We start from the raw sequence: 22,536 nt of genomic DNA on the forward strand, positions 1-22,536 counted from the left end.
TGGCATGATTGTGGAAAATTTCACAGGTGGAAGAGATGCTTCACAGTGGGAAATAATGTGGATAAAATGCATAAAGGCTAATTTGTGGATTGTGCTTGATTTGAGTGGAACGTTTGCCTATACTGAGAGAGAAAAAGGTGCAGGTAGAAAAAATGTATCAGGTTACAAAGACCTTGAAGGCTAACCTGAGTACCAAAGGAAGGCTTCTGAAACCTGAGGGTCATGATGAAGATCATGTTTTAGGAAACGAAATAATAGAGACCTTTCTTTCTAGCTGTGAACTGAAAGAAATTGGAATAATTTATTTGCAGTAGAAAGGTAGAGATGTTGCTCCCTTCAGTGAATTTAAGATATAGTCAGCAGGATTTATCAGGTGACTGGTAATATAGAGAAGAGGAGATAGAGAAGCAAAATTGGACTAAAAAAGTAGACCTAAGATACTGAAGGAGCACTTGGGCATTTGAGGCACATTGGGTGGGGAACTGGCCCAAGATACTGTCTATAGAAGGCTAAAAAAACTGGGTTGAATGAAATAATAAAGTGCTTTTATTTTTCCCACTTAAGAAGTGAGAAAAAGTACAATAACTCTAAAGTGAGTCGATGAAAGGAAATATCATAAACCATAAATTAATGAAGTAGAAAAGATCAGTGAAGCCACAATTTGTTCCTCAAAAAGATTAATACAGCTAACAAATATGATACAGTGATGGTGGACACGTCATAATACATTTAAAGAGTGACTCCTAATGTAAGCTATGGACTTTAATTAATAATAGTGTATTGATATTGGTTCACTAATTGTAACATGTACCACACTACACACTAATATAAGATGTAAGTAAGAGGGGGAACTGTGTGTGTAGGAGGGGAGGGGATGCTTGGGAACCTCTTTACTTTCCAGTCAACTTTTCTATAAACTTAAAATTGCTCTAAAAAGATAAAGCCTATTAATTAAAAAAAAATTACTGGCAATGTAGACAGTTTATGATTGTCTTGCATTACAACTGATAAAAAGTTAGAAGTTGATCAGGAGAAAGGAAAGGAGGAAGAAATAAGTGGTACTAGGAAAGAAAAATGCTGCAGAGATTAAGAAGGTAATAATGGGACATAAGGAACAACTTCATGACAATAAGCCTAAAAATTTAAGTGTTTAAAACAAAAATCCAAATCAGTCCATTTTAATATTACATTTTAATTCATTGGGAAATAAGGATGCATATGTTGCATTTTTACAGTTAAGGTACATGGACAGCAGAGAGGATGAACAGGTCCGAGGGATCACTATGAAATCCAGTGCCATTTCACTACATTATGCAAAAGGTAAATCGATCTGTGTTTTAAAGAACAATGGTTTTGTATCTCTTGTGTCCTTCTTTCTCTTCCTGAATTAGTTTCAGGCCTCAGGATTTTTGCTTTACATTCCACAAATTTCATTCTGGCCTTTCCAGATGATCTGTTGTTAGATCAGAGTCAGGCTGTCCAGATTTGAGTACAGATGGGGACCTCTGACTGGCTTGAGGGCAGAAGAACTGGCAGCTCACACTTGCCCCCATCCACCCAGGTGATTGTATAGATTTCTTCAGAGGGAAGGTCTGGAGTCTTAGGACCTTGCTGGTTCAGCCTTATTGTCCCATTTCCTCGCTAGGTCCTCGTTCTGTCCTATGGCCTGCCTATTAGATCTAGAGTCTTATTTACTTGACTGTGTGCGCATTGCCATGATCAGTATGGTTTTTATCCCCAGATCAGGATGCCATTTTGACAGTAACACTTCTAGGAATTTATCTGACTGGAACAGTCATACAGGCACATGAGATATATGTTCATTGACATTCACCCAAAAGTTTGTATTAGGGAAAAGAATGCCAACAACCTTAATGGCTGTCTTTGGAAAATAGTTAAGGAAACTGATACATCCATGCTGTGAAATGCTATGCAGCTGTTCAAACAACTGTTTGACCTATATGTAATTATATAGAAAAGGTAAAGTAGGAGACAAAAAGCAAGTTGCAGAGTAAATACTTATAAGATATGAATGTGTTTTAGTAATAAGAATATATTATGTATACAGATAAAGGTGTGTCTGGAAGGACACCTACCAGAACCTTAACTGTAGTTATTAGGGGCTGGATTATGTGAAACTTACACTTTTCAAAATATTTATTTTGTACTGTTTGGAAATTTTACACAAAATGTGAATTTGTATAACTAGAAGAAAATAATAAAGCTGTATTTCATTTTCCTAACGGACTGACCTGTGATTTATCCTTCATATCTCTGGCACTGACACCAAGGGTTATAGTATGTGGGACATGACTCTTCTCTTTGAGGTCAGTCTTACAGTGTTTTTGAACTAAACCAGTTTTGAAGCTTTTAGGTACATGAATTCCCAGTGTTTAGTATTTAAACTGATGCCTTATTTTTTAAAAACTGCCTCTCACCTTTTAAACGTCCTCATTCTGTGATCCAGTGAATGGGTCAGTGGTCAGTTTATTTCTTTTCTCTCCTTATTTTTATAGAGTTCAAGACATTTGTAGCCTTCCTTTTTCCACACTCATATTATTAGTCTGTTTTCATTTGAAGATTACTTTAGTGTGAATTTTAGTTGCTCTCTGGACTTTGTCTCCAGTTCCTTCACCCCTTTTTAAACCATTTTATTAAGGTTTACTTTATGTATCATGACCGTCAGTCATTCCAGTTCCCTTTTGTCTTTGTGGTACAGTGTTGCAGGAAAATGGCTATAGGTCCCAGGGAATTGAATGGTCTAATCTTTATTTTGTTGAACTGTATGACCTTGGGTAACTTGCTCTCAGACTGTCCTAGATATACTTTCTTGATTGCACAGAGCAGAGGCTTAAGCTAGCTTGGGTTGGGGTGGGATGGCTTGTTGACAGAATATGTGTGAAATGATACTGGAGACAGTATTCATGAAAATGCAAAAGCAGGAGCATTATTGGAGTGACATCTCAAAGAAATCGAAGGCAGATGTTGATTCTGGATCCAGGATGGCTCTAGAGACCATCAGTAAAAGTTAACGGTTCTTCCCTCTGGAACTCCACTGTCATCCTTGGGTTGAGTTCTCTGTTTTTATCTGTTTTTACCCTGTAAGTCTTTTCTCTGTTTTATAGCTTTTGCCTACCCTTAGTGCCTCCATCTTCATGAACTCCCCTTTCCCTGACCCCTCCTTTCAACTCCTGTTTTTTCCCCTTAGTTCTGTTGCTTACTGCTGCTTTCTCCTACGTTTACGAGCATACATCTCAAGAGCAGGATGTTGCTCAGCTTGTCTTTTGATGCCAGGCTCTGGCAGAAGTTGCACCTATGGACTGCCGGTCTGGGGTTGGATGGTCATCTCCTAGTCTGATCAGTGGTGATTGGAGTGGAGCCATAAAGTATTCAACATGTTTCTTTGTGACCGTGATGGCCTAGAAGGGGCTGTGGGTTAGGCAGTCAGCGCACTTGACAGTTAGAGCCTTGCTTTCCACATCTGCAAAATGGGGATGGAAGTTGGGGATGTTGACTGAGACATGTTCTCAAAACATCCGAGAGATGAGATACATTCTCCTCCCTGTCTCAGCATTGACTCTCTGGAATGGGGCATTTCCTGCTGTGAAGGTGGGACAACCTGAAGGGGATCTCCCTTCTGGAGGAGGGAAACCTGATGGTTGAAGAAACTCCGCAGGTGATTTTTGTGTTTACCACTTCTTCCCCTCCTTCCCATGCCCCTTCCAAATGCCCTGTTAGTTGAGGATCTCTGTACTAAATGTTAATGAAGTGCTTTCTGGTTTTGACCCTTAATTTAACCAGCTTTCAAAAATTTTTTCAAATCCTCACTTGGATTGAAAGATAAGGTATTTTTCTAGTTTAAGGTAAACAAATAAGCTTACCAAAACTATGCATATTACAGATAGAGTGTTGAAAACCATCAAGGTGATATTCTTATCTTAGCATTTTCCAGGGCCCCAGTTCTTCCTTGAGAAAATGGAGCCTCTCTCATCTTTACATTTGTGACTAAAATTTGGTACAAATGTTGGGACCATATTGTTAAATCTTGTTATTTTCCTATTTCTTAGCCACCCCTCTTTGTGCCCTTCCCACAAGGATACTATGCATTTATCTGGTCATTTCAAGAGTTAGGAAATAATCCCAATCCTGATATACATTCTATAAAAAATCCTAAGAGGATGTAATACCTTGAATCCTTTAGCCTAGGATGCAACTATAGATGAGAGAAATGTATTCAGATGGATTAAGTACTTAGAAATTCCTGGACTGTTGTTATCAGAAGGCCTGTTGTTGTCATTTCTACCCTGTAGCTGTTCTCTATACCTGTGAGCAAATACTGCTATTGCAGAACTTCTGAAATGAAGTTTTCATTTTAATTCGTCTTTTTAAAAATTTTAAATAAATTTACGTTTATATGTATTATAGGAAATTGAGTATGTTGTAGAATATACATTAAAACACAAGACTGAAATAAAAATTACTTCTAGTTTCCCACCAGTTCTTTTATCCTTTCAGTTTTTACATTTAATCCTACCATAATTGTACACGTGAATGTGTATACATGCAAGCTGTGAGGTAGATATCTAACTTAAATTTCCCCCCAAAGAGTTGACTACTTATTCCAACACCAGTCTAACTGGATTATTAAGTACTATATTATTAGTTCTTGACGCAGTGCTGTTGTCAACAGCTCTGCATGAATGAGGCAGTCTGGGTGGGACTGTTATGAGTTAGAGAGCAGACTCTACCCACCCATGAAACACCCCCCAGTACCTGGCTGGGGGCTAGTGCTCGCCAGCTGCAGCTGACTGATGCCCTGTATTTTTCTGTTTTTTTTTTTAAATTTTTTCCAAGAAAAGTTGGCATCAAGATTTTTGGTAAAATCCTCCAATTTTTAAAATACTGGCAACTTATTAAAAATTTGTAAAGCACCATGTAGAACAAACTGCAGTGGGCTTTAACTTACAGGCTTTCAGTCTGTACTTCAGGCATATGTGCTAGCTAGCTAACAGCCTGGTTCAGTGGGATACTCAGTATTTACCCAGGTGGCAGCCACACTGTAGCTCGGATGTACTCCAAATGTGGAGACCAAGGATATGGCAGGGCTTTCTGCAAAGAGATCCATGTGCAGGTTCACCTCTTTGTAAACACCTCCATAGGGGTTTGTAGTTGTGGGCAAGTGGAGAGTTTACACCCATGTTGGTTTCAACTCTGTGGCTCTCTGGTCTTAATCTCTTAAAACTAGGCCGTGGGGAAACTGATTCATGCCATCCAGATTCACACAAGGCCAGCATGTATCAGTCGCTTCCCTTACCTTCCAGATATGTGAACATTAACCCGAGGTTCTGATTCCTGTCCTCTTCCTTTGGGGCCAGGGCTGGGAGGGAAGGGTTCCATTGTCCCTTGTTTGACTAAAGATCAGATTTTTTCCTCTTAAGATAATGAATGCTTTACTTTGTGAAGCATTCAGTTGATGCCAGATCTAAGAAGACGGGTGCACGATAGTTGGATTCTGAGCCAGATGCCTCATATGCCTGATTTTGTTTAATCCTCACAGCAATCCTGTGAGATGGATGTTATCCTCATTTTACATGTGTGCAAAATGGAGTTCACAGGGGCTAAGAAACTCCCCTGAAGACAGAGTAGTTAGCATGTGGTAGTAGTCCTGGGAGCCAAGTAATTACATCTGCAGACTCCTCGTTTGCACCAGGAGTCTCTTGGAAATCAGTCAGTCCTGGCCACGGCTGATTCTCCCTGAAGCGTAAATGTCTCCTGTCCACCAGGGATTGCTGCGACTACTTACAGACATCTTCTTGTGGCCAGCATTACCCGCATCCCTGTTGTCTTTGGTCACTGCCCAAGATGGAAGTCCTGTGATCTGGCCTCTCAGTAATCTCTTCCCCATGTTTCTCTGTGATTCTAATACCTGCTCTGCCCTCAACCTCTCACTGTTCCCTTCCTTCCCAAAACTTTCTCTGAAAACATCCCAAGGTAAACAAATAACCCCTGCATCCGCAACATCTTTTGTTGCTGTTCCCTCCTCCTCCTGCTGGCTGTTTTCTGAGGACACTGCTTTTCTTATCCTTCTGTCAAGTGAGTGCTACTCATTCTTTCATGCTCCATCTACCTCTGGGTTAGGACATGGGATTGCCGTTCCCCTTGTTCACTAGTTCTGGTTCAAAGCTTAATTCTTCCACCCTTGCTTTAAAACTCCATCTCCTTTGAGACTCTTACTGTCCATCCAATTATTCTCGACCTTTCTTACCACTGTCAGCTTCCGGTTACAGTCCCCGGTCCCCGTTCGTTAATGACTTTGGCACCTGGCTCATCGTTCTCCTTTTTGCCCAAATCCACCAAGGTAGCTTTTACCGTTTCTGAAAATGACCTCTCCAACGGCATGGCTTCAACAACAGTGACGTGTAGATCTCCACTTCACCCTCCCTCTGGCATGGCTACTTGCTGGATTTTAGCATCATCCAGAACTGTTCATCTTTGACATTTCAAATTCAAATACTCCCTTCTCCACAATCTTTACTCTTCCCAGCTCTCTCGCCTGTGTAGCGAGGTCGCCATTCTTTGATTTCAGAAAGCCCTTCAGTCCCTTGAGCCGCATCACTGTCCTTCGTTTACTTCCTGCCTCATACAACCCAGATTTGTCTTTTTGCTGACAGTCTTGCCAGGGTCCTCAGTTTGCTTTCTTCACCTTCTGTCCTCCCAGTAAAACTCTAACCCTTGGTAGAGCTAACTCTCTACACTTTTTTCCTCCTTATACTTGGGCTGGGTTCTCGGCTGGTCCTCGGGCTGCTGGCCGACTTCCAGTATGTTGTCTGTCAGGCCTTGCTCATTCTCTCCAACAGCTCTCTTAAACCTTCTAGTCTCTTCCAGTCCACCTCTCAGTCCCTCTCCCACAATCTCAGCAGACATTTTTACGTTCTGTTTCACAGAACATGGGAGAATTTTCTCAACTGTTTGCCACTGCCCCTCAAAATGTAACATTATTAGTATCTTTGCTTGCCGCCTGTCACTGTGAAAGACTTGTGCTCTGGACTTATCTCCTTTGTCCTTGTGCCTAACTGTCAGCTCTTGAGCATGCTAAAGTCTCTCATCTTAAGTGTGTGTGTGTGTGTGTGTGTGTGTGTGTGTGCGCGCGCGCGCATGTATCTCTCTCTCTGTCACTCTGAGTGTTAGTCAAAGGTGCGCTGCTGTTACCGTTTCAGCTGCTCTGACAATAGGCCCCGTCCCATGCCTTATGGAAATGGCACATATTAGCCATGTGAAATTGAGTGAAAGATAGTTGGTCCTTGATCTTTGACTTTCTCTCCAGGGTGATGTGAACATAGAGAAGTTCCGAGTAGGTTGCAGAGGTTTAGAACCCTTATATGGGTTCCAGGAAGTGAACGTCAATCTTTTTTCACTCCAGGGTTTCTTTTCCTGGTTCTTAGCCAAATGAACAAACAAGTGTTGTTTCCTCAGCTGCAAAGTGTAGAGGCATCTGTGACCTTCATAGGAAGTGACTAAGGTGGTAGATAGACCCGGGTGTGTTTCTGTCTTGCAACTGCTTTTGTGACCTGGGGTAAATCTCTTCCCTTTTGGGGGCTTTAGCATGTTTATGAAATGAAGGGTTGGGCTGCAAAAATGCTGAATGATTTCAAGAATCTCATAACTTTTGTTTTATGTGATGGGAGCGGATAGAACCCTGAACCTTGCTAGCACTGCTCATTTTTCTCTGGTTTGTTTGGTTGGGACCCTGGTGCTTATCCTAAAGGGTAGCTGTGAGACTGGTGCTGTGAGACCTGACAGTAAAAGACTCGATTAAGGAGGCACATGGGGCCATTGTTCCAGGGCACTGGTTCTTTGACTTTGTTTAGAGATGTCCACAGTCCTCTCTGGTTGGAGTCTTCCCTGGTGGGTGCATCAGAGCCAGAATTCCTTACAAAGCAATTTGCATGAAAAGAGGAAGCAGGGGAAGGAGTGGTATTGAAGAAGGCAGTCTTGCTGATTGATGGCAGTCTTTCCCACTGAGCCCATTGCATTTTGGAATCCTTAACCTAGTGTTCAGAAATTCACTACTAGTGGAATCTTGGCATGTGAGATTAAATATATGCCATCTTGAGGATCGGGGTTAAAGGTATGACTTTGGAGGTAGATGGGTTTGAACTTTCACTCTACCATTTTGAATTCTTAGATCTTAGGCAATTTACCTTAGAGTTGGATTCTAGCTGGATGTTCTTCAGAAAGATATTTTACTTTTCCGTGCCCTAGTTTCCTGCTCTGTAAATTTGGCCTAATGGTAGTAACTACTGCAAGGGTTGTTGTAAGTAAACATTAGATAATGTCTATAAAATGTTTAGAACAGTGCCAGATAGTGCCCAGATAGGCACTCCACAAATGTGAGCTCTGGCTTTGGTTACTGCAGTGTTGTTGTTTTATCATTATGAGTATCACACAGGGCACTGATCAGGTCATCAAGTTGTTAACATCACACTGGGGAAATTCCTTTCAATGGCCCCGTAAGTTATAACATTCAGCCCTGTTGTAGTTCTGGAGCACACACAAGTTGAAAAACACTGAGTTAAGAGGAGGAACAAAAGTAAGGTATAGGTATATTCAGGTGTTTGATCATTTAAGTAATTATTATGCCATTGAAAGAGAATTGTACCAAATTTAGCAGTGAATGGGGAATGAGTGTAGAATTCTAATGAACTACCGGTTTTCTGGCTGGTTTACTTAATTATGTTTTATTGATAATATGAGGTCTCTGTAACCTAGGGTGGCCAGTAGTTCTGGTTTTCCTGGGACTGACTTAGGGCTTAGTGGGACGTGGGACTGACGTTGGCGTTTGATGGGATGTGAGACTTTCAGTGCTAAAACAGGACACATAGGCATGAGTCATGCTCTGAGCTTACAACTTTGGTGTGAGGATTAAAGAATACAGTATATCAAATGTGAGAGCACATAGCACACTGCTTGGCACATAGCAGCTGCTCTTTAAATTTGTGACTTAGAATTGAGTGTAAGTCTTGCTGTGCATATTCACACACTGCTCTTTGAGAAGTTGTAGGGAAGTAGTTGGCCACCTGCTTTGTGTCTTTTCCATTAGTTTCCTGTAGTCCCAGTTTCCTAATCTGCACAGTGAGTAGAGGAATGTTTATGTTGTATGGATATTTTAAGGGCTCAATCATGTGTGATTAGCACAAGCGTTTAGCACAGTGCCTGGCTCACAGTAGCTCTTGATAAGTGGTTATTGGATTATTAGAATAATAAAATCCTGTAACCTTTTATACCGACGCTATTTGGAATTGCTAGTTCCATCGTTGGGAATTCCTAAATTGGAATGGTAGCTGTTGATTGAGCTTTTGTCTTCTTTAGCTTTATTCAGTCATTTCTTAGAAGCTCTCTTACTCTGGGTTGCCTGAGGAAGAGTACTGTGTACCTGCACGACTGAAAATGTGTGTCTTCCAATTTCATTTCAGGTGAGGAGCAGTACCTGATTAATCTGATAGACTCTCCAGGACATGTGGATTTCTCCTCAGAAGTATCGATGGCTGTTCGCATTTGTGACGGGTGCATCATTGTAGTGGACGCTGTGGAAGGGGTCTGTCCGCAGGTAGTGGATCGTAACATGGAAATATTTAACTGGTTAAAGAAGGTGTGGGGAGAGGGGAGGAACTGACTGTCGATGACTCTGTGCCACTTGAGGCATTTCACTGACCATCAGAAAGCTGGTTTTACATTTCATATTCGGTAGTGTTCTGGTCTGTGATGGAGTCAAATCCCCCGAGTTTTGAAGGGATAGTAGAGAGAATGACTTTAAGGTACCTTAACATGTCTGTCATGTCCTCTTGGAGAGGGACTCAGCAAAAATGGGAGAGGTGTTTAGGAGGATCTGGAGGTTTCACTCCAGTGGCAAAGTTTCTGAACTGTGAGAGGTAATTGATAGCAAGATACTGAGATGGGAGAGTCTCTTCTGTTGGTTTCTCAGTCTACCCCCCTCCCACCTACACACGCTGTCTCTCTGCCTTCCTCCTGCCCTCTCTTACTCTTCCAGATCCTTAACCTAGACTTTCTTCTCTTTCCCACCAAAGTTCAAAAAGTTCACCCCAAAGGCCAGAGTGAACATATAACTCCGGTCGACGTGAAACTCAGAGTGGCTTTCTAAACTTAGTTTTAAAAATAACTTTTGTTTGAAACCTTATGTTTTATCTTTAAAAATGTTGTCACCTTTGTGTCCTACTTCTTAAATGCCCTTATTTGTTTTAATGTTTTTTGAAAAGAATAAGAAAAGGTTTAAATTGCAGACATACCTCTGAGATATTGCAGTTTTGGTTCTGAGCCACTGCAGTAAAATGAATATCGCAGTAAAGCGAGTCACATGAATTTTTTTTGGTTTTCCAGGGCATATAAAAGTTATGTCTGCAGTATACTGAAGTCTGTTAAGTATGCAATAGCATTATGTCTAAAAAACAAATGTACGTACCTTAATTAAAAAGATACTCTATTGCTGAAAAATGCTAACCATTTCTGAGCCTTCATTGAGTTGTCATAGTAACGTCAAAGTTCACTGATCACAGATCACCACAACAAATAGATGCATAGTGAAAAATGTAAAATATTGTGAGAATTACCAAAATGTGACATAGTGACATGAAGTGAGCAAATGCTGTTGGAAAAATGGTGCTAATAAACTTGCTTGACGCAGGGTTGACACAAACCTTCAGTTTGTAAAAAATGCAACATCTGTGAAGCGCAATAAATCAAAAGCCCAATGAAATGACGTTTTCTTGTAGAAATGGAGAAAATTTGATAATTCCAAGAAGATATGCTGTAATTATTCTGTAACTTCCTGTCTGATTGCCTGTAAGGGCGCAGGTCCCCCAACTGGAGAAGCACAGCCTTAGCCTTTGTAGTGTCTTAGGTGTCCTGACAAGACAAGTAAAATGAACAGACCTGACTTTAGAATAGCAGAATAGTGGTTAATGCTGAGAGGTTGTTTATGATCAGGAAGGTGTACACAGGGGACTTCTGGGGGAATGTTCTGTTTCTCGACCTGTGTGTTGGCAACATGAGTGTTTGTTTTCTGATTATTTACTGAATAAAATTCAGTAAACTCTTGTGTGTGTATGTGTGTGTGTGTGTGTGTGTGTAAAGTTCCACAAAACTCTTCACTGTCTTTTATATAATTTTATTTATCCTTCTTAAATAAATTGTCAGTTCCATAAAGGCAAGGACAGTTTCTTGTCTGTAGTTCTTTGCTTCTGTGTTATATACTTTGTGAATGTCTGGCGAACACCTGTGTCTGACTGGCATGGTCTGAGTTGTGATCAAGGAGTATGGAAATGAGCTGCTTATTAATCAGGATTTTCTAATGTGCTTTACTTATTTCAGATCACGAGCTTTACATTTTCCTTTCTTTTTTAATCAGACACAGGCAGTTCTGCGACAAGCCTGGCTCGAAAACATCCGTCCAGTTTTAGTGATTAATAAGATAGATCGCTTGATAGTGGAACTGAAACTCACCCCACAGGAGGCCTATTGTCACCTCAAGAATATTTTAGAACAGGTATTTTATCCTTTACCTCGGTATTTGAAAAATTGTGGCTCAAAGAAGAGTTGTAAGGAAGTTGCTGAGCTGAGTATGAGGCATTGCTACAGAAAATTCACTTACTTAGATTCACGTGTGTCACAGTCATCATACCACAAGCGAGGCAATAGAACAAGTATCATCTTAGGAGCCCCCTCCATCACCTGGCAGCATCCTTGAATATAAAGCTTGGACAATAGGTTTCAATGTTCTCTTGTTTAAAATCCTGTAGTTTGGTTTCACAGTGAAGCAATATTAGGAGACTCTGGCTTTTTTTATTACCTGTCTTTAGATGAAATTTTACCAAAGCATTCATTCGTTTATTCAGCAAACATTAACATACCTATATGTTGAATGAATGAGTTCTTGGATGTTCACTCTGTGCTAAGGATTATGACTGTAAAGACAGGTCAGAGTCCCTATTTTCAAAGCTCTCACAGTGTGGTAGGGGAGACAAACACTTAAAAGAGATATTTGGAGAACAATGACATAAACCCTGGATGTGATTTGAGAGCATAAATGAGGGCTGCTTCACCCAGACTAGGTCAGGAGGAAAGGGAGAGTTAGGAAAAGTCTCACAAAAGAGGCCTTGAGATGGAAGAGAGGTAGCGTTTGCCAGGTAGAGACTTATGGTAGAGTCCTTCGAGAGAGAAGGAATGAGATATACAGAGTTATAAAGGAAAAAAAGCATAGTACAATGTTTCATTCAAAGAACTGCAAATTATTTGTTATAGTTGAAGAATTAGATCTTGTTAAGTAGTGATAAGAGGTGGGAGTAGAAAGGAGTATAGGGTTTAGATTATGGTGAACCTTGTATGCCATGCATGGGGGTTTGAAATGTCTTCTTCAAGACAGTGGAGTACCATTGATGAGACCAACTTGAGAATATTTATTTGCTAAAGAAAGGAAATGATAAAGGTAGAGCAGTGAAAAAGAATGGATCAGTGGATCTAGTTCCCTGAAGAGATAGTCAGGGATGGGTACAGATGAAACACTCCCGCCCTGCAGCGGAAGCAGAAGGACCAGCGGTATTTGTAGATATAGATGGACCTATAGTTTGAATTATGGGGAGCTTGCAGGATTTCTGAATAATAGGTTCCATTTTCTCTCGGAGGTAGGAAATCAGATTACCTACTTGAGAGTGAAAACAGTTGGGGGTTAGAGGTCAGGAAGAGGGCCTGAAGAGAGGGGCGAACAGTTCAAACATCTGCTGTGAGAAATGGTGAGGGAGTTGACTAAGGTTATAAACAAAGATTGTGGGGGTTGGAAACCATGAGTTCTAGTGACACCTGGCCCTGGTACTGAAAACAAGTTGAAGGTACGAGAGATTAGTGTCTGCTTTCAACTCATGAGCACAAAAATGACCTTTCAGAGGCCTTCTAATTTAGTTTTGCTGGGTGTGGAAAGAATGGGTTGATAGCATATAAATTAATGATTGCTATAAACGTCATCGCCATCCATGTGTGCTTAATATGAGCTCAAACTGTGACTTACAATTCTAGGCTTAGCAAGGGTTAGACAGTGTGTCTCCTGTCGTGGGCGTGCAAAGCATCTGAATGACATTCTGCCATTTTACCATCTCTCCTAGATTAATGCACTCACAGGAACTCTTTTTACTTCTAAAGTGCTAGAAGAAAGAGCAGAGAGAGAGACTGAATCCCAAGTGAATCCAAATTCTGAGCAAGGAGAGCAAGTGTGTGACTGGACCACTGGCTTGGAGGACACGGATGATTCTCACCTTTACTTCTCTCCAGACCAGGGAAATGTGGTATTTACAAGTGCAATAGATGGGTGGGGCTTTGGGTAAGTGTTTCAATGTAATTAAATCTCTTTGTGGATTTTATATCCAATTGATTTTTTAATTAAACTTTTTATTTTGAGATATTGTGGATTCACATACAGTCGTAAGAAAGAATACAGAGAGTTCTCTTGTTCCTTTACCTAGTGTCCCTCCAAAGGTAACACCTTGCAGAACTGCAGTATAATATCACAGCCAGGATATTAACATTGATATAATCCATCACCATAAAGAGCCTGTGTGTTCTGCTAATATAGCCACACCCACTTCCCTCCCACTTCCAACCCCTCCTTAATGACTAACTCTTCTCCATTTCTATAATTTGTCATTTCAAGAATGTTATAGAAATGTAATTGAATAATATGTAACCTTTTCTGGATTGGATTTTCAGCATGATTCTCTAGAGACTTATCTAAGTTGTTGCACACATCATTGGTTGGTCACTTTTTATTGCTTAGTACTATTCCATGTATGGTTGAACCACAGTTTGTTTGACTCTTGACCCATTGAAGGACATCTGGGTTTTTTCTAGTTTTGGGCTACTATGAGTAAAGCTGCTATAAGCATTCATGTGTAGGTTTTTATGTGAACATAAGTTTTCATTTCCTTGGGATGAATGCCTAGAAATGCATTTGCTGAGTCATAGGGTAGTTGTGTGTTTAGTTTTTAAAGAAACTGTCAAACTGATGTACCATTTTATATTCCCACAAGCAATGTATGGTGATCCAGTTTCTCCACATCTTCACCCTCATTTGGTATTGTCACTAATATTTTTTTTCTTTTTTCTTTTTTTAGCCATTCTGATAGGTGTGTACTGATATGTTATTATGGTTTTAATTCGCATTTTCCTAACAGCTTGTGATGTTGAACATCTTTTCATGAGCTGACTTGTCATCTGTATATCCTCTTGGGTGAAATATCTTTGCATGTCCGTTGCCCATTTTGTTTTTGTTCATGTATTATTGACATATTATATTGGTTTCAAGTGTACAACATAATGATCACATAAACTAAGTAATCTAAGTAAAATTATTCCTAGGCGTCCAGCCAGCTGTTCCCTTCCCCCTCACCCTTCTGGGGTTCAACTTTTTCCTTCCATATTGAACTTTTTTTTTAATATATATATAAATTTATTTATTTATTTATTTATTTTTAGCTGTGTTGGGTCTTTGTTTCTGTGCGAGGGCTTTCTCTAGTTACGGCGAGCGGGGGCCACTCTTCATTGCAGTGCGCGGGCCTCTCACTATCGCAGCCTCTCTTGTTGCGGAGCACAGGCTCCAGACGCGCAGGCTCAGTAGTTGTGGCTCACGGGGCTAGTTGCTCCGCAGCATGTGGGATCTTCCCAGACCAGGGCTCGAACCTGTGTCCCCTGCATTGTCAGGCAGATTCTCAACCACTGCGCCACCAGGGAAGCCCCCACATTGAACTTTTTAAAAAAAAATTCAGTCCTGAGGAAGCCCACAGAAGTCATATCTCAAATCTGCATCATTATTTGTGGTAATGCAGACATTGGTTTTCTAGTTGCAAAACAATTGCTAACTTGGTAAATATTAATAGAGGGAAGATATGCTAAGCACTGTGCAATCAATTCTTTCATTTGTCTTCTTTCACAAATATTTTTTTCCACGCATATCAGTACTTGGTCACAAGACCCTAATCTAGGTATTTCCAGCTTGCAAAACTATTTAGGAGGCCAAGGGAGAGAGGTAGAGTTAAGAAACTCAGAAATGTTTATGAGAATAAGGTGTAACTTTGTGGATGTATTCATACAATGGAATATTATTCAGCAATAAAGAAAAAAAAGAATGAGGGCTTCCGTGGTGGCGCAGTGGTTGAGAATCCGCCGGCCAATGCAGGGGACACGGGTTCGAGCCCTGGTCTGGGAAGATCCCACATGCCGCGGAGCAACTAAGCCCGTGTGCCACAACTACCGAGCCTGTCCTCCAGAGCTCGCGAGCCACAACTGCTGAGCCCGCATGCCACAACTACTGAGGCCCATGCGCCTAGAGCCCGTGCTCCAGTACAAGAGAAGCCACCGCAGTGGGAAGCCCGCGCACCGCAACAAAGACCCAATGCAGCCAAAAATAAATAAATAAAATAAATAAATTTATTAAAAAAAAATGAATGACTGATATACACGACAATATGGGTGAATCTCAAAAACATTATGTTAAGCAAAAGAAGCCAAACACACAAGATTACGTATCGTATGAAGACCAAGAACAGATAGTACTGACGTATATTAATGGAAATGAAGAAGTAGTTGCCTGGGAGGAGAGGGAAATTGATTAAAAAAGAGGCAGGAGGAAACTTTGGGGGGGATGAAGGGCTATATACCTTGCTTTGGATCACGGTTACAGAAGCACATACAGCTGTGAAAACTCATAAAACCGCATGCCTGATAGCTGAGCATTTGTACGTGAATTACACCTCAGTAAAAAAAACTTTTTTTTTTTTTTTTTAAAGAAATGCACGTGTGTCCTGCCTTGAATCGTCAAGGTGTCTTTGTGAAATGTGACAGTAGAAAGAGTTAGATTTGGAGACAGACACACTGGGCCCCAATCCAGCTGAAGGACCTTGGGAAAGTCACTTAGCTTTTTTAAGTGTCCACCTCTGCAAGTAAAACTAATCGAATTCACAACATGGCCATAAGGATTAAATGGAAAATTGATGTTAAAGTGTTTAACTCAGTACCTATCACCTGGAAAATTCCTAATAAACTTAGCTATTTTTAAAATTTGTTTTAAATAAACTGTAATCCTGGGGGGGCAACTAAAAATATATTCTCTTCTCCTGTGCAAATGATACCATATGCAACTTAGGACAAAAATTCCAAAATCAAAAGGAAAACCGGGAAAACAATTCAGTTAAAGAAATCAGTCCCTCTGTGAGGGAGCCTGTGGACACAGCTGGTAGCTATCAATTACTTGTGATTATTACAAGAAATCTGGCACTTTCTGTGATCATACACAAATGTGTCATCATCGTGTCCTACCTCATCTTTTTACCAAGTGTCAAAAGGGAAGGGAAAGGCTGCTTGGAATGGGGATTAAAGAAAAATCCGCTATAATTATTGGAGGGGGTCAGCTTCAACGTTTCTAAAGGAAACTCCCATTTTCACCTTTCCAGATGTCTCCAGGACAAATTATGTACGCAGTTTCAGGACTAATCTGAAGCTTAGATTCAGAATTAATGGAAGAGTAAGAATGGAATTGAAATGCAACATTAACATTTCTGCTTAATCCCTGCTCCCTGCTAAACATCTTTCATTTCTCGGCCTGATCCCCTTTGGAGAAATAAAACCCATTAGGGCATCCCCTGAGAGACCCTCCACTCTTGTCCTGTTGGCTCTGCTTGGAGAGTCCGGAGGAGCCAGCGCACTGCACAGGATACCTCCTCCTTCTCTCTGGGATTTTTCTGGCAGATCCAGCTGCTCTGCAATAGCCCCTCTCCCAGGCTGTGGTCCAAGGGCCCCATTCTGGCTGCCATTCCCACCAGTTATTACAATAAGCTAGTTGAGGGAAAAGGAGATTTAAAGGGCTCCCTTGCACTGTACGATGGCTTATTCTCGGTGTGCTACTCAGAGCACCAGACAGGCAGCTAAGCAGAAAACAGCTGGCCGTGGTCTTTGGCCGGGTTGTCTCCAGCCCCTCATCATTTCTCATCTGTCGTGACATTCATTTTCTTCCCACAGAGACTTTCTGGGAGCTTGGTAGCTGGACACGGTGTTCTGCCACTTGCGGCCACTTGGGAGCCCGAGTTCAGAGACCCCAGTGTGTAATGGCCAACGGGCAGGAAGTGAGTGAGGCCTTCTGTGAGCATCTCCAGAAGCCGCTGGCTGGGTTCCAGCCCTGTAACATCTGGGACTGCCCCTCGAGGTATGTGTAGTCATCTCATCAGTACCAGGTTTTGGCTTGTTTTAAAATGCCCAGTCATTTGGATTTAATAACTCGACCACTATGATTTGTTTAGCATGTACCATACAAGGCACTCTGCTAGTAAGTTCTTTATGTGGATCACTTCACAGTCACGTATGAGGTCGATGTCGTTCATTTTCTATTTTACAGATGGCACAACTCCCCTAGGCTGCACAGTTACAAGGGCCAGAATTCAAATTGACATAGTCTGATTTCACAGCTTGTGCTCTTAATTGCTACCCAAATCTGTTTCCTGCACTCACAATGTACCTTAAGAGCACAGTGAAGCTGATTTCATGGGTTTACCCAGGAGATAAGGCAGTGGGCCAGATCATGAGAGGCACTAGCTAAAAGCACAGTTCCTTAGACTCTACCCCCAGGGGTACAACCATTAATAACCTTTCTGTGTCACAGAAAACACAAATCAATGGTTTTAAAAATGTCCAAAGTCAAACTCATGATCTCCACCAAATCTCATCCGTCCCCAGTGTTCCAGATCACATTGACAGCATCCTAAACTCCCCCTTTCCTCTCACTTCCATCCGTTCTTGTCAGTTTCCCACTGTTACCAATGGAGTCCAAGCCACGATCATTCGTCACTAGGACCACTCCAGGAGCCTCCTGAGTTTTGTCTCCTTTCTGGAGTGCCTTGTCCAATGTATAAGCAGAACCATCTTTGAAAACACAAACTCATGGGACTTCCCTGGCAGTCCAGTGGTTAAGACTTTGCCTTCCAATGCAGGGGGTGTGGGTTCGATCCCTGGTCGGGGAGCTAAGGTCCCACATGCCTCGCGGCCAAAAAACCAAAACATAAAACTGAAGCAATATTGTAACAGATTCAATAAAGACTTTAAAACTGGTTCACATGAAAAAAAAAGCTTAAAAAAAACCGAAAAGACAAACTCATCACGATGCTCCTCTGTCGAAAAGGGAACCCTCTTGCACTGTTGGTGAGAATGTAAATTGATACAGCCACTATGGAGAACAGTACGGAGGTTCCTTAAAAAACTTAACAAGAGAACTACCATACGACCCAGCAATCCTACTACAGGGCATATACCCTGAGAAAACCTTGGTTCAAAAAGAGTCCTGTACCACAATGTTCATTGCAGCTTTGTTTACAATAGCCCGGACATGGAAGCAACCTAAGTGTCCATCGACAGATGAATGGATAAAGAAGATGTGGCACCCATATACAATAGAATATGACTCAGCCATAAAAAGGAACGAAACTGAGTTATTTGTAGTGAAGTGGATGGACCTAGAGTCTGTCATACAGAGTGAAGTAAGTCAGAAAGAGAAAAACAAATACCGTATGCTAACACATATACATGGAATCTAAACAAAAAAACAAAAAAAATGGATCTGAAGAAACTACGGGCAGGACAGGAATAAAGACGTGGACTTAGAGAATGGACTTGAGGACACGGGGAGGGGGAAGGGTAAGCTGGGACGAACTGAGAGAGTGGCATGGACATATATCCACTACCCAGTGTAAAACAGATATCTAGTGGGAAGCAGCCGCATAACACAGGGAGATCAGCTCGGTGCTTTGTGACCACCGAGAGGGGTGGAATAGGGAGGGTGGGAGAGAGATGCAAGAGGGAGGAGATATGGGGATATATGTATACGTATAGCTGATTCACCTTGTTATAAAGCAGAAACTAACACAGCATTGGAAAGCAGTTATACACCAATAAAGATGTTAAAAAAGAAAAAACCCTACCTTGCCTTCCCATTGTTCTTAGGACAAAGGTCAAAGTTCCTGGCACAGGGACTGTGTCTATCTTGTTCATTTTGTCCCCCAATGTCTAAAATAGTGCCTTGCACATAGTAAGGGCCCAGTACCTATCTGCTGCCTGGCCGAATACGTGAGTGAAAGAATAAAAGTCCCTCCGTGCTTGGGTCTCAGGCTGCCTTTCTGTCTCATTGCTGTCTCTCCCAGCCTGGTTATTGGATCTCCATCCACAATAGTCTCTTTCGTCCCTTCGATATACCGTTCTGTCTCCTGACTCGGGGCCTTTGCACATACTGCTTACTCTCGTTTCACTTAGTTATTCCTATCCATCTATTTTCAGGGAAACCTTCTAGTCCCCAAACTAACCCAGACCCCTGTGCTCTCTGTTTTTCTCTTTCCGTGTCATTCTTCTGCACAGCTCTTACCACAATCTGCCTGTCTTGCCCACGCACTGGACCATCAGTTCTATGAGAACAAATCCACAGCTGGTGTGTTTAACAAGTTATCACCAGCACTCAGCACAGTGATTGCCCCATTGCACACTCTCTAAAAATATTGGTTAAAAGAATGAATGGTTGAATAGCATAGTCCCTAGCAGATAAGTGACCAATGATGCCATCGACTGAAAATAATGCACAACCTAAAAGTCGAGAGGTATGTTTTACTCGACGGACATTCTGAGGACTTCAAGCTTGGGACATAGCATCGCAGATAATGCTGAGAAACGGTTCTGAAGTGGCAAGGAGGGGATTGGGGAGCCACGATGTATAGGAGTTTTTACAACAAAAGACCAGGTAGTTGGAACATCAAAAGATTACTATTAATTAAAGAAAACCAGCTATGTCAAGTTAAGGAATTTAGCGCCTTTGTCTGTATGGGAAGATGCAAGTGTCTGGGCGTACCGAAATCATTCCTTTGATGTGCACCTCCACTATCTGGGGCCAGTGTCCTGTGCTTTCTCATCCTGAGTCTCCTCGGGGTGGTGCACCATCAGGGCGGCCGTAATGTGATGGCTCGATGGCTGCAACATCCTTTGTTTACTGATATGGCAGGCAATATTTTAGCTCACAATGCCAAAATTCACAGTAAAAACAAACAAAAAAACCAAGACAAAAACCAAACGGTAGTAGCACTTACTGAGCACAAACCTGTGAGGCAGACACTATTATCAACCTCATTCCACTGAGGAGGAATCGGAGGTGTACATAACGTTGTACAGCTCACTGCCCTGTGCAAATGCCCACCCCGGATCCATGATCTGGAGGAGAAGTGGGAGGCATGGTCACACCATGAAACAAAAGAGATGACTCGGAACACATTCTTAGAAGAGCCGTGGATACCGTAGGCACCTTGACCTGTCTTCCAGTGCCGTAGGCACCTTGACTCTTGCACGAGCTCTTCCTATCCTTCAAAGGAAGAGCTTGTGCAAGAGTCATCTGTCCCTCAGGAAGCAGCAAACTGATGCTAGAATAACTAGGAGGAATTTGATCCAAGAAAACTGGTTTATGTCAATTCGTGATTCTCACAAAGTGAGAATTCACATTGGGAAATTTATCCTGATTTATTAGGTACTCTCAAGCCTTTAGCCACTCCTAGAAAAAACAGAGTCATACACTTTCATACCTAGAAGAAACAGTAGAGATCATCTAACCCTAGATCCCTCTACATCAGGGGTCCTTCACATTTCAGTGCCACAGACCCCTCGTAGTCTAGAGAAGCCTATGGCTCCCTTCTCAAACAAGGGTTTTAAATCTATAAAATAAAATATACTTGATTACAAAGGAAGCCAATTAATTATATTGAAATATAGTTACTGAAGTAGTTTTAAATGTGTGATGTAGTAGTAAATTTGCTTCTCTATTAACACACTAAATAATAGGATTTGGTAGTACAATTGATTTTGAAATGGTGATGAATGTAATTGCTGTTTTGGATGCCTGCCACAATTTTCATTTCATGTGAAAACAGCTGTGATTTCTATTGCTAACAAAATCACAGGTATTGCTACTACTACTATATGTTGTGGCCTGCATTTTTACAACTGAAGGCAATACTCAATTGCCGTTAGAGCTTAGTGACAATGAAGATGTAATCCTTTTCCCATCCAAGTCCATGGTTCCCTTGGAGAACCATGGGGCTCAGGTTAGGAACCCCTACTCTGCAGTATCCTGGTGGCAGCTCGAACATCTTGAGTGACAGAGCACCCAATATCTCCAAGGTGTCCAATTCCAAGTTCAGTCTCCTGTCATCATTATGAACTTTAGGGCCAGATAAATCTAGAAGCAGTCCCAGCTTTGTTGGCATGTTAGTTATGTGACCCTAGCTATTTAACCCTATGGACATCGCTGTCTTCATTGCAAGAATGGGAACAAGATGACAATTACATAAGAAAACATGCAAATATCTCAGAGCACAAAGAGCACACAGGTGCTTTAGTAATATTTTCTTCCCTTTGGTTTCAGTGAGTTGAAATCCACCTTTCTGAAGTTTCCACCTAATGTTGCCCTAGCTCTACTCTATGAAGCCACACAGGTCATGGCTCCTTACATACGTGAAGACGGCTCTATCCCACCCCTATGCTGCTTGTCTCTACGTGGTGATTCTGTTGCTTCTCTGAGTAAAAGCAAATCTGAGCATATGGCTGGGAGTTATCTGTGCTGCTGCCCATTCCCAGAGAGACGTGTGAGGGCCCTGAAACAGTCATCATGTTAGGATCGATTTTTCCTTTGGAAGGCACTTCCTGTAGGATCTGTCCTACCAGTCCTTACTAAGCTCCTGTAGTTTTTGTTCTTAGGTGGTTCACGGGCGTGTGGTCAGAGTGCTCTGTGTCTCGCGCGGTGAAGGATTCCGCAGTCGGCAAGTGACCTGTAAGCGCACGAGAGCCGATGGAACTGTGCAGGTGATGCCTCCGAGAGCATGTGCCCCCAGAGAGAGGCCTCTGGGAAGAAGACCCTGCTCCAGCCACCCGTGTGTTCAAGGGCTTATTGAACCAGGGAACCAGGTAACGCTGACAAATCTAGTGTTTTGATAGTATGATCGTCTAGTATAATCATCCACTCCCTGTGGTGAAACCCATGCATGAAAAAACTAAAATTAAAAAAGAGACTTCCCTGGTGGTCCAGTGGTTAAGACTTCGCCTTCCAGTGCAGGGGGTGCAGGTTCGATCCCTAGTCGGGGACTAAGATCCCACATGCCTCGCGGCCAAAAAACCAAAACATAATACCGACGCAATATTGTAACAAATTCAATAAAGACTTTTAAAATGGTCCACATCAAAAAACTAAACTAAACTAAAATAAATCCATGCATCAGGGCCCCTCTGCACAGGGGAACAGGAGAGCCCAACTGCTGCACGACAGTCATGAAACTCAGCTGCACAGGGACCTTACCACACCGCGCACAGGCTGGTCCACGGGACCTTGTTATCCTATTAATGGGCCTCTCTGTTTGTAATTAACACAGGCCGCAGGGACCAAAAGTTCCCCTCGGCCCTTCTGAAAAT

General features: G+C 41.9%; 1 protein-coding gene across 8 annotated transcripts in view; it reads left to right on the forward strand.

Moving 5' to 3' along the window:
• LOC137773797 (elongation factor-like GTPase 1) overlaps positions 1-22,536 on the forward strand; it is a 58,436-nt gene that overhangs the window by 3,941 nt on the left and 31,959 nt on the right. For 5 of the 8 annotated variants that reach the window (XM_068558802.1, XM_068558819.1, XM_068558811.1 and 2 more), the window contains exons 4-9: positions 1,236-1,320; positions 9,474-9,607; positions 11,423-11,560; positions 13,170-13,384; positions 17,074-17,257; positions 21,829-22,035. In XM_068558802.1, coding sequence (XP_068414903.1) covers positions 1,236-1,320; positions 9,474-9,607; positions 11,423-11,560; positions 13,170-13,384; positions 17,074-17,095 — 594 coding nt within the window. In that variant the 3' untranslated portion in view covers positions 17,096-17,257; positions 21,829-22,035. The other 3 variants (XM_068558843.1, XM_068558794.1, XM_068558850.1) reach the window with 3 other exon arrangements.

The sequence above is a fragment of the Eschrichtius robustus genome, chromosome 1, assembly GCF_028021215.1.
Source record: "Eschrichtius robustus isolate mEscRob2 chromosome 1, mEscRob2.pri, whole genome shotgun sequence".
NCBI classification, from domain to species: domain Eukaryota; kingdom Metazoa; phylum Chordata; class Mammalia; order Artiodactyla; family Eschrichtiidae; genus Eschrichtius; species Eschrichtius robustus.